Below are 12,141 nucleotides of genomic sequence, written 5' to 3' on the forward strand. Positions count from 1 at the left end.
CGGTGACTCATACTTAACCCCCTTCTTAGGAACCCAAACAAGAAGGATGGCTTTCTCACTCCAGAAGAGCCCTCAGTCCTGTATAGTCTTTCCTGAACTAACTTCACAAGCTTCCATATTTTATTGAATCCCTCCTCCCTGAGCCACCCTGTTGAAAGATCAGAGACTATTGAGACAGAAATGGACACACAGAACCTGGCCCATTCATTTCAAAAGTGGGGCACTGAGGCCGAGCTGGCAAAGGATCTTCCAAGCTGACAGGCGATAGTGGTCAAGTCAAAACTAGGCCTAAGGCAGGACTGAGAGCTTTAGCTAGGGAAAATAATTCATTTAAACATCTACTTCCATATTCTCAGGGAACCCTCAGACTAATAAGGAAAGAGTCAGAAGGGAGCAGAAAGTTCAAAAGACTGACATTGGAGCTCTAAGACAGGCAGATACCATGCTGGGAGGCTCCCTGTCTACTAGGCCACACCAAAGCAGATGTTTCCTCTGGTAGAATTTCCATGAAGAAGGGCCAAGGCCCCCACAGCAGCTGCCCAAAAGGCCTCGATCATCCTTATTTCATTTCATTGTTTGGAAACCTTTCTCAAGTAAGTTTCTAAATCCCACATAAGAATGGTACATACTTTTGCTCCATATTAAGAAGCCCTTGTGCAAAATTAAAGAAATATTCTTTTTCAAAGTGGGGGAAAAAAAGGAGTCATTTCCCCAGAACATTCAGAAACTCACCCAACCAAGTGGATCTGATTCTTGGCCCATTATTCATTTCTTTATGGCCTCTTAGAAAAGCAGAGTGGGTATGAACAAAATGGACAAATTCAGTAGCATTCTGAGTCCTGGGGCCATGGCTATGGCTGGATCAGTGGCTACACTGGTTCCTAGGGGACCCCCTTTCCATGCCACAAAAGGCCATCCCGGAGGCCTTTAAACTGGATTTAACATTTCTGACTTCAAAGCTTTGGACTTGGCTCAGACTTCCCTGACATAGCTTATTCCTGAGTTTTTCATCTCGTTGTGTGGCTCTGTGGGACTGGAGTCAAAAAGCCATCCACAGGGAAATTGGCCTGAAAACCTCAAGTCTGAACCTTATATACTTACATCACTTAGAGCTGCATGAGCAAAGATGGTTGCTGGGCTCACAGCTGCTCGGCCTCCAAAGCTTGACTTTGCTGTTGTCTTCTACTTGTGCTCCTGGTTAATCTAAGTATACCTCTCTGACCTTGAGCTACCTCAGCTTCTGCCAACCTGGGAACTAGGCTGTTTGGATAAGCGCAGAAGCAGAAACTCACCTGCCAGGTGGAGCACATGCCCCTTCCTGATCACTTATTTTCACTTGAGTGGCATTTCAAAGATCACTAATAGTTTTCTCAGTACCTCTTCAGAGAGGAAAGAGCTAGAAGATGAGGCACCAAACTGCTACCAGCAGTGATGTTTGAGCAACAAGCCTGGAGCCGATGTTACATGTTTTTCATTACGCTTTACTTACTTAATTGTCTTAATGGGCATGTGTTACTGCAAAATAAAGTGAAATTGTTTTCCTTATTTGTTGTAATTTACAAAGAGATGGTTTGAATCATATAACCTAGGGACTTTTCAAATCCATTGAGAAAGGGGTTTCTTTTTTAAGTATTCATCTTAAATGATGCGTTCACTAATGAACTCAAAGCATAAAGGGAAAAACCCCCGTGTCCCCAACACCAAGTTTTGCAATAGCTAATAGATGACCACAGCATCCTCAAAGCCATGGAAAAGGCATGTCTTAGGGTGGGGGGTGCTTCTGGAGTTGCAGTTTGCCAAGGAAACTGATTGTGCCACACAAAAGCTCAGGCTGAAGGTGATTTAGTGAACCTGGGAAAACCTAGGCCTGGTTCAGGCTCCTGTGGGTTTCTTCTAAACCCCCAAATGTGGAGGGAGCCCCCAGGCTCTAGGTTACTTTCTCAGTGCACAGTTGAGTTCTGAGCCAAAGCCCCAGGGCCCCAGCAGTGGGTAGTGCCCAGAGGGCAAGGCCAGGTGGGAGCCTTGGGGAAGCCCCGGGGCCTGATGGGACCGGGTCTGCACTCCTAGATGCCACCAGGATTGCAGAGAGCAAGGCTTCATGCCCCGCCCCTATCCCCGCCCACCCGTCTCGAGCCCGAGCCCGCCTCCTCCAGCCCCGCAGCCAGGGGGCGCCGGCGCTGGAGACTATAAATCCCAGCAGTCCTGCAGCCCAGCGTTATCGGGTAGCGGCACCGGGCTCCGCTCCCGTCTCTTGCAGGGCCAGAAAAGGTGTCATGGAAGGGTTCCTATTCGAGCCGGATTACCCCCCGGACCCCGACCACCTGTGGAGGTGGAACATGCTCTTGTTTGTGGACGAGACCTATCGAACCTGGTTGCCCATCATCATCAAGGTACAGCCTCGTGAGTCCTGGGCGGGCCCTGCCTGCAAGTGAGCCTCGGCCCAGCCCCCCGAGTTCCTCGGGCCCAGCCCCCCGAGTTCCTCGGGCCCAGCCCCCCGAGTTCCTCGGGCCCAGAGGAGCCTCTCCTGTCCCGCATGGTGAAGGCACCGCGCATGGTGAAGGCACCGCCGGAAGACTTAGAAGGCTGGTCCGTCCAGGGCGGCCCCAGCTGAAACTTTTTAGAACTGGGCTCTGTAGGATGAAAAAGAGTTCTTCCAGGAGGCTGGGAAAACTGCTAGGGCATGTTGGCCAAGGGTAGGGACCTATTGTCTCAGAGCATGCATGATGTTGAGCAAAAGAGGACTCTTCAGGGCATCAAGGTCCTAGTTTATATAAAATGGGAATATCTTTAAAGGAAGTGATTAGTGCATGGGTCACTTACCAGAGTCTGCTTAGGTGGGCCCCAGAAATCTGAATTTTAAAAAGCACATTCAGTAGATAGCTATAAACTAGTGTGAGAAGCTGTGCCCTGGACTGCAGGGTTTTTGTACCCCCTGGAAGCTTTGGAACAGATAAACTTAGCAGGCAACAGCAATATCAAACTTTGACTTTGTTTTATGTATGAGCCCTTAAGATTACTCTTTAGTGTTAACAGGTCTTTGTAAGAAATATAACTCTTTTATTTAAAAAAAAAAAAAAGGTACTAACCATCAGAGGTTGGATTTGCTCAAAGAAATAGAAGCAAAAATTGTTGCAACTCCATACATAAACCTTAGAACATGCATGTAATATAGTATACAGGAAAAGGCTATTGAGGGTTGACTATGTCTCTAATTTGCTAATGAGAAACTGAGGCTTAAACATGTAAACCTGTCCAAGGTAGTGCTGCTAGCAGGTAAGATAAGGTTGCAACAGGCTCTTTACTACCACCTAAATTTGCAATTTTATTGTTCTAAGTATAGCTGGGCCCAGTTGCTCCAGAGGCGGAGGTAGGAGCATCAAGAGTTCAAAGCCAGCTTCAGCAAAACCAAGGCGCTAAGCCACTCAGTGAGACCCTGTCTCTAAATAAAATACAAAATGGAGCTGGGGATGTGGCTCAGTGGTCGAGTGCCCCTGAATTTAATCCTGGTACCACCATCCCCAACCCCCCCCCCAAAATTTCTAAATATACATATAGACCTTTTCCAAAATCAAATATTTTTTTTGTTTTAAGTCAAGTATTTGAAAAAAAATTTAGGCAAATATCTTTTTTTAATCTCTAGTTGGGGAACATCTTCTCACCAAAACCACAAACCAGTTTTTCACAATCACAATAAATGCTACCTGAAAAATAACACAACCTCACACAGTGGGGCAGGATCTGACTCGCGTAAATCCAAGAACCAGTATCTTTAATATGGAAGGATTTTCTTAAATTAATAAAAAGGAGGAATAATACAAAGTGAAAATAGTTAAAGGATATAAAAGACTATAAACACAAGAATGGTGATTTTCAGGGCACTGACACCTTGCACTGTGATCCAAATATTTTTTTTGACTGATTTATAACAATTTTATAGAACTATTTTCACTTGTGGAGAAATACTGGCTGAACAAATGTGAGTGCCTAGTTTATATGCCAAGTACAGTCCTGGGCTTGAGGATTTGCAGTAAAGGTGACAGAAACCCACCGTATCAAAATAATAAAGCTGGTACTAAGTTGTGCAGGAGAAAAATGGGGCTGAGAGGCTGAGAGTCCCTAGGGTTGGGCTTTGTGGATATTTTTGTCCTTGAGTTGGTGAATGAAGCTGATGTGCAGTTATTGATAAAACCAGCGGGTTTCGTCTCCACTCTGTCACATTGCTTTGTTATATTTTAACAGACATGCATTTGAGTAGAGACCCCTAAAAGAAGGGTGCGAGTCCCGTGTAGCTTTGGGGAGAATGTTCCAAGCAAGGAAGGCAGTAGATGCAGAGGGTTTCTAGAAGCAGGCAGAATGGTGCAGGTCCCAGAAAAGCCAGGAGCCTGTGTGGCCGGAGTGACGTGGAAGGTGGCTAACAGGGCAGAGCAGCAGGGGCCTGGCTGCATGGGCCTTTGGGACTTTCGGAATTGTTCTGCCTGTGCTGGGAAGTGCTGGGCGGAGAGCGGACACAGGCCACGGCAAGTCAGGAGGTTGTCACCACGGTCCAGGCAGGAGACAGTGGTAGGTAGGGAGTGAGGTTGGTCTGTCACCAGACTGGGGAACTGAGATACTGTGTTTAGAAGAGGAGCTTGGGGGACTGGGGATGTGGCTCAAGTAGTAGCACGCTTGCCTGGCATGCGTGTGGCACTGGGTTCGATCCTCAGCGCCACATAAAAATAAAATAAAGATATTGTGTCCACCTAAAGCTAAAATAAAATTAAAAAAAAAAGAAGAGGAGCTTGGACAAAATGTTTAAAATGAAAGGAAAAAAAATCCCATGATGGCTGAAAGGGCTCCAAGCAGAAGGGCCCCCAGGTCTAGCCTAGCCACTGGCAGCTTGGCAGGAAAAAGTGTGCTTTTACGGCCTGCCTGGCTGGCTAGACTGCTGGCCACCAGAGTCCCTGAGAAGAGCATATGTGGCCGGAGCTGAGTGTTGGGAGCAGTGACCGCCAGCCTCTCATGCTTGGCCCCTGTAAGTCCAGGCCAGGGCTGCTGGGTGTCCTGGAGGAGCTGGTGAGCAGGACCTGAAAGTGTTCCCTACTTTTTCCTCTGCAGATGGAGGGTAGCCTCCAGGTGCTCATGCGCCAGGAAGACTACCCCTTGGAAAGCCCTCTGAGTCCCACTGAGATGACTCCGAGCCTCCTGCCTGTGTTGTATCAGCTGTACCCTGAAAGAAGATACCGAGGCTCAGACTCCAGCCTCTGGCGCATAGTGTACCACATTGAGGCAAGCACAGGTCTCCCCCGGGGACAGAGTGGGGGACCTTGGGCAGCCCTGCTCCCACCCCATGTTGGCCTCTGTGTTCTGTGTTCCCTGTCCAAGCACCAAAGTTAAAATAATGGAGGGGATTAACAACTGTGGGTGGCAACGGGCTGGATCAGAAAGTAGTTACAACTGGAAGACTGATTGTCCTCTCAGGTCCCCAGGGAGACCCTCTTTGGCCAACAGTCACAGGCCAAGCCTGAAGGGGAAGACCTGGGCCACCCAGGTCCCGCCTGCTGCTCAGGCCACTAGAAAGCCTAGGCAGGGATGGAGGGAGAGTTGGCAGGGCACTGGTCTGATCACTCCTTGTCTCTCTCCTTTCCTGTGTCCCCACCCTCAGTACAACAAGGTAGAGGACATGCTCCTGGAACAGCTGCCGGCCCCTGAATGACATGGTGAGCATCCTTGAGGGCTTAGTGGACCCCTCCCCACCTATTGCCCAGAGGGTCCCCGGGTTGGGCCAGGCTTCTGGAGGCCCATCCCCCAACCCAGGCTTTCCTTTGCCACCTAGAGAGTCGGAGCCCTCTGGTAAATTTTTGCTTCACACTCATCTGTACAGGGCTGCACAGGTCACAGCTGACACTTTTTATAGACATCACTGTATTAAATAGCCTGTGTGACTTGATGGTCCCATCAGCCGAGCTGGGCCTTTTAGACGTCAGAGGTTACACGACCAGTTTGAAGCACTACAGTGACTTCTGGTGGCAGAGCCAGGTTTCAAATCGAGGTCTTCCGACCCAGCCACCCCCACCCCCCTTCATGCTTTGCCTGGTGTCAATGCCAGCCTGAGCCTCTGGGGTCCACCGCAGCCCACGCAGTCCCGGCCACGCCACCAGCAACCCCCACCCCCCCACAACCTCCGTCCTGCGGTCTGCCCTCCTGGCGCTGAGCTCGTCTTCTCTCCCTTCCCAGGTCCTGCGGTTCCTGCCTCCACTGGCCCCAGGCCTCCAGTGGGGGCTCTCTGTGCTCATGTTCACCTCGTTTGCTAGTCCGTGTGTTCATTGCCACGCGCTGTGGTCCAGGAGGAAGCAGATGGCTGAGGACGAGCCCACCCAGGCTGCTGGACCTGCCTGCAGCCCCCTTGGCTCCCTCAGCCCTCAGCCCTCAGGACTCCGGGATCCCTGTGGGTGGTGCCAGGGAGCCCTGGGTCCCTGTTGCTTCCTCCAGGTGTCCATCGGCACCCGTGTCTCTGGTTTTCTCAGCTGACAGATGATTTTTAGCCTCTCTCTCCCCATGTCCCTCACAGCAATTTGGAATCCTGCTGGCCAGTGACTGCTGCCCACCAGGTAGCAGGAGGCCAGGTGAGTGGGCACTGCCTTGGCTCTCAGGTTGCCCACCTCCAGAAGGGAGAGAGATTGTGTTTACCCCCTGACAGGTGCCCTCACACCGGGTATCATGAGGTTTCATGTGGCATGAACACTTTGTAACATTGCCTGATTAAATGTAAGAAAATTCATCAAACTTGTGCTGTGTCAGCTTCTGTCCTTGACCTGGGGCTAGTGGGGAGAAGGGGGAACAGGCAGTCACCCAAGAAGAATGCCCACTCTTTCTTCTCCTTGCCCATGGACCAAGTTCTGTCCTTTTCTCCTTCCCAGCAGGAGTCCCCCCTGCCTGAAACTGTCCCCTAGCACTCATGCCCAACTGGACTCCCTTCCCCACCTCCATGACCGAAGTCACAGCCTATCCCACCCTGATTCCCAAGATCCGCTGCCCTCCTGCTCTTTCTAAGAGGATGTCTTCTAGAGAAAGGATCTGTGAGGGAACTGGGGAGTCCTGGGTCCTTGTCACACAGATGGGGTAGAGGAGATGACACCTAGAGGCTGCTCTGAGGGCTCAGCAGGGTGCTGTAAGGAAAAGGCTCCCAGCATCTACTAAGAGAACCGTGTAGGAAACATGCGTGTTCTCCCAGCTTGCTCTTGTCCCAGGTCCTGACCTGGTACTAGGCAGATAAGCATTGCCATCGCACACTACATCTTGTATTGCTTGTCATTGTGACCCAGTGCCTTGCATAGGGCCTGGCAAGCAGGTTCCATCTGTGGGAACAGTGACTGTAGACACCTCTCTGTGGAGATAGTGTAATGCCAGATTCGAGGGATGCCAATAGACCTTCAGGAGCCAAATCCGATGCAATCACACAAGAGTCTTTATTGCAAGCTCGAGCCTGGACTCACAAACGTTCCCGACACAGCGGTCCCAGGGAGTGAACCCTGGTCCTTTGTTCAGTGAAGATTTTTATAGGTTTTTGGAGATACTCTATGTGTCACAACATCACACAGCAAATCATTTCACACCGTGGAAAAGCCAAACGACTCTTAACATTGATTAAGCACATTCACTGGTGGAACAAGTTGGGTAGGGGTGATTGGTTAGTACAAGAGGGGTATTCCTTTGAACTGATTGTTTTAGGCCACGAGGGGTATATATGCTAAACTACATGGTTTCCCAACATGTTATCAACCACCATAAACTGTGGGGTGTGTGTGGGGGTGTCGTCTGGCATCCCAGGTATTTTCCCTGTCTCATGCTGATTGGTGGTTGCTAGGCGGTTACTATGGGTCCTCACCTAGCCTAACTGAGTCAAAGACACCGGGAGCTGCAGATCCCCCCTGTTATTTGCAAACAACTCAGCGGGGTGGGTATGTGCCTAGGAGTGCTCTGTGGGTCTTTCCAAGGACAAGGGTCACACCCCCTTCCTTGGACAGGCTTTGCTCTGAGGTAGAGGCTGGTTTCTCAAAAATGGAGTCACATCAGTTTCTCAATAGAGCAGGAGGAAAGACCAGCTGGATGCCTCCTTTTAGAAGTCTTTAGTTAGGAGCAGTCCTTGCAAGATTGTTGACCAGATAGATATTTCCAGGAGCTGTGCTGGGTCCTGGGGACACAGCAGTGAGCAGAGCAGAGGCCCTATCAACATGCCCATGTTATTCTGGGAGAAGATAAAGGAGAAGCTTAGAGCCTGCAGAATCCCAGAAGAAAACAGAACCTGTGGCTTGGGGCTGGGCTGGGCTGACTGGCTGAGAACTGCTTGCCTGTGCAGGTGGCCTTTAAGATGAGCCTTGAAAATGAGGGCAGATTCATGAATCCAGAAGAGAGATTGGCAAGGCCTAGGCCGGTATAATGTGTCATTTAGAAAACGGAAATACAGCAGAAGGATTTCTTTTCACTGGAAGCAGTGTTGTTTTGCAAGGAGGATAAGTGGCCCTAAGAAATGAACTGTCCATGAACTTGGAAGCTGCTTTCCACAATAAGAATGACCTTAGGGCTTTGGTTGGAACTGCTGGGTGAGCCATGGGGAAGGGTCCATTTAGGCAGGGAGAAATCAGGAGTTCTCAGGCTGCATTTGAGATTCCCAGAACCCCTCCATTTGGAAGTGTCAATCGGCCTTTGGTTGAATGTGATGGTTCTAGAACTCAGGTCGGGACCAAAACAATTACATTCAGGAGTCTAAAATATAAATAAATAAGGGGCCTGACTGAGGTCTAGTGTGGAGATGGTGACTTCAAGCAAGAGAAGAAGTTGCAGCTGTGTGCACATGTGCAAGAAGGGTCTGCAGAAAGGGGTCATCTGATGAGAGCACAGATAGCTGGGTCCCAGGCAGACCCTCCTGGAGGGACCCTGAGCCACAATGGGTAGGTGGGCATCTGCCTGGCAATCCTCTGTTCTGCCACTCTTGTTCTTCCCCCAAAGTCGAGGTTTACTGTTTGGTTGAAATCCTTTAAGTACTTCATAGTTTCAAGTACTGTACATGAACATTTATTTACATTTTCTTTAATTTCTTTCAAGCAGGTGTTGCAGGTTTGGGGGCTTAGGGTTTGCAGTTCTTTTATTAACATTATTCCTAAGTATTTTATCCTTTTTTATTGTGATTTTAAAAAAAAAAAAGATTTTGAGAACTTTTTAAAATTGCATGGCTAAAACTCTAGGCCTTTGGAAGGGAACACCCTATTTCCCCACCCTTGCCCTGGGCAACCACCACTTCATTTTCTGCCTCCCTGAGTTGGAGGACTCTAGCTACCTCATCTGAATAGAATCCTGCAAGTATTTGCCCTAGGTCAAGGCTTGTTTCCCTGAGCATATTGCCCTCCAGCTTCCTCCATGTTGAGTGGCACAGGATTGCCCTATTTTCTAAGGCAAATAATATCCCACTCTTCATTCATTCAGTGGACATTTAGGTAGTTTTCTTATCCTTGATCATTATAGGTAATGAATGCTTCAGTGGATGTGGGAGAGCGAATGTCTCTGCAAGTTTGGGCTTTCAGTTCTTTTGGATAAATGCCCAGAAGGGAGATTCTGGTACTTCTGTTGTTAATTTTTTGAGAGAAGAACCTCTATCCTGTTGTCCATAACAGTTGTACTGTGACTGCCTAGGGGTGCTGGGTTTGTTGTCTCCCTTCAGCCAAGAATTGAAGAGCAGGACACAGAGAGAACAAGCAAGCAGCAGGTTTATTGCCAAAGCCACAGAGACAGACTTCACTACAGAGAAAAGGCCCCAGAGCTGGGAGTCCATGCAGAGTTTTGGCCTGTTCTTTTTATGATCTCTGGAATTTCCTCCTTTTCTTGTCACACCCCCACCCTCCATGCTCTCGTCACTATTACTGACAGGTGCCTCCTCTGTCCACATGCTTATGTTAGTTTTTCTGTTGGATCCCCCACTGCTTTCATCAAGCAGGAAGTTGACCTCGTTGGAAGGCCCTCTCCATGCTCCTTTGTTCTGGCCCTGCCCCACCTCCTAACTGCAGTCTTGCCCCCACATGCCTGCACCCTCCTCTCTCTGCCTTGAGAAACCAGCCTCTACCTCAGAACAAAGTCTGTCCAAGGAAGGGGGCGTGACCCTTGTCCTTGTAAAAAACCCACAGAGCACTCCTAGGCACATACCCACCCTGCTGAGTTGTTTATCTACAAATAACAGAAGAGATCTGCAGCACCAGGTGTCCCTGACTCAGGCTAGGTGAGGACCCATAGCAACCCCCTAGCAACCACCTATCAGCATGAGATAGGGAAAATACCTGAGATGCCAGGTGACCCCCCAGTAGTTTATGGTGGCTGATAACATGTTGGGAAACCATGTAGTTCAGCATGTACACCCCTCGAGACTTAAACCAATCAATTCAAACAAATCCCCCTCTGTTCTAACCAATCACCCGTACCCAACTTGTTCCCAACAGTGAATGTACTAATCATGTTTTAGAGTTGTTTTATGATTTTCCCGCGGTGTGTGATGATTTGCTAAGAGATGCTATGATGTATGTGGAGTCCCTGCCTTCCCCAAAGACTGTTTAAAACTGCTGCAAACCCTGGGCTTAGGGCCTCTCAATGTCACCAGTTGCTGTGTGCATGCGGAGGACCGAGCTAGCTTGCAATAAACGCCTCTTTGCTGCTTACATCGATCTTGGTCTTTGGTGGCCTTTTGGGGGTCCCGAATTCAAGCATAACAGCCTCAGTGACATTTTACATTCCCACCTACAGTGCACCAGGATTCCATTTTCTCCTTGTCCTGCCTCACCCATATTTGTTACTCTCTGGGTTTCATTTTTTTGTTTGTTCTTTTATTTGTTTTGTTTTGATTTTACCATAGTCATGCTAATGGGCAGGAGGTGATACTTAATTTTATCTTTTCTTTTCCAGTCTGGATGTGAGAAACTGATGTGTCTCCATTTTTGAAAACAGCTTCAATCTCAAGGCCTGTCCAGAGGGAGGGGGCATGACCTTTGTCCTTGGGAAAAATCCACAAAGCCTCCTAGGCACAAACCCACCATGCTGAGTTGTTTGTCTGTAAGTAATAGGAGAGATCTGCAGTGCCAGGTGTCCCTGACTCCCTTAGGCTAGGTGAGGACCCCTAGCAACCCTCTAGCAACCACCAATCAGCACGAGACAGGGAAAATACCTGGGACCCCAGATGACCCTGTTAAGGTCGGGCGAGCTTCGGAGGAAGAGACCACCAAGAGACTGTCTCATGCAACAGCAGAGGGTTTGTTGGGGGTCCAGCATGCTGGGGCTCAGAGCTCACTTGAGAGGAGCTGAGAGCCCCGAAAACAACTTAAGCAGAGCTTCTATACACTGTTTGAACTGGGGAGTTCATGCAGAGGTCAGGGAATGTGGGAGGGGTTGTTTGTACAGAGCAACCAGATGGTCAGGAGACATTTCTCAACATACATTTAACAGTTTTTCTGGGAATTGTTTTGACATCTACATAAATTTCAGGTTTCAGGAAAACAGAATTTAAACTCAACCAAGAAAACAAAACTTAACCTTTACATTCTTAACCTTTCAACCCAACCCCGCCCCCCATCTCGGTGATTGATAACATGTTAGGAAACCATGTAGTTTAGCATGTACACCCCTCACAGATTAAACCAATCAGTTGAAACGAATCTTCCTCTTGAACTAACCAATCACCCCTAGCCAACTTGTTCCTGCCAGTGAATGTGCTAATCAATGTTAAGAGTTGTTTGAGGAGCTGGGGATGTGGCTCAAGTGCTAGTGCACTCGCCTGGCATGTGTGCGGCCCGGATTCGATCCTCAGCACCACATACCAACAAAGATGTTGTGCCCGCCGATAGCTAAAAAATAAATATTAAAAATTCTCTCTCTCTACCTCTCTCTCTTTAAAATAAATAAATAAAATTTTTTTTTTTAAAAAAGAAGAGTTGTTTGACTTTCCTGCAGTGTGAAATGATTTGCTGTGTGATGTTGTGTGCCGCAGTCCGGCTGCAGCAAAATAACCGGGGGGGTGACGAGGAACTTGTGTACATTGATACAGCAGGAGTGGGGGCCGTTTATTGTAGGACAGGAGGGGGATATATACATTCCACACAGCTTATCTAATTAACATAAACTAGATAC

General features: G+C 48.6%; 1 protein-coding gene across 1 annotated transcript; it reads left to right on the top strand.

Annotated features, from left to right (window-relative positions):
- Positions 1–2,273: 2,273 nt before the first annotated feature.
- On the top strand, positions 2,274–5,692 carry Tcl1a (TCL1 family AKT coactivator A). Its single transcript, XM_026411768.2, has 3 exons — positions 2,274–2,390; positions 5,095–5,265; positions 5,642–5,692. Exons 1-3 carry the CDS (start codon positions 2,274–2,276, stop codon positions 5,690–5,692), a joined length of 339 nt encoding a protein of 112 aa, XP_026267553.2.
- Positions 5,693–12,141: the final 6,449 nt, after the last annotated feature.

Source organism: Urocitellus parryii, chromosome 6 (assembly GCF_045843805.1).
Source record: "Urocitellus parryii isolate mUroPar1 chromosome 6, mUroPar1.hap1, whole genome shotgun sequence".
In the NCBI taxonomy this organism is placed as follows: domain Eukaryota; kingdom Metazoa; phylum Chordata; class Mammalia; order Rodentia; family Sciuridae; genus Urocitellus; species Urocitellus parryii.

Excerpts from the sequence above, each read along its gene's own strand:
- Tcl1a (XM_026411768.2), top strand. The coding sequence starts at position 2,274 with ATGGAAGGGTTCCTATTCGAGCCGGATTACCCCCCGGACCCCGACCAC. Across the intron at positions 2,391-5,094 it reads GGTTGCCCATCATCATCAAG|ATGGAGGGTAGCCTCCAGGT; the intron begins GTACAGCCTCGT and ends TTTCCTCTGCAG. Across the intron at positions 5,266-5,641 it reads GCATAGTGTACCACATTGAG|TACAACAAGGTAGAGGACAT; the intron begins GCAAGCACAGGT and ends CCCCACCCTCAG.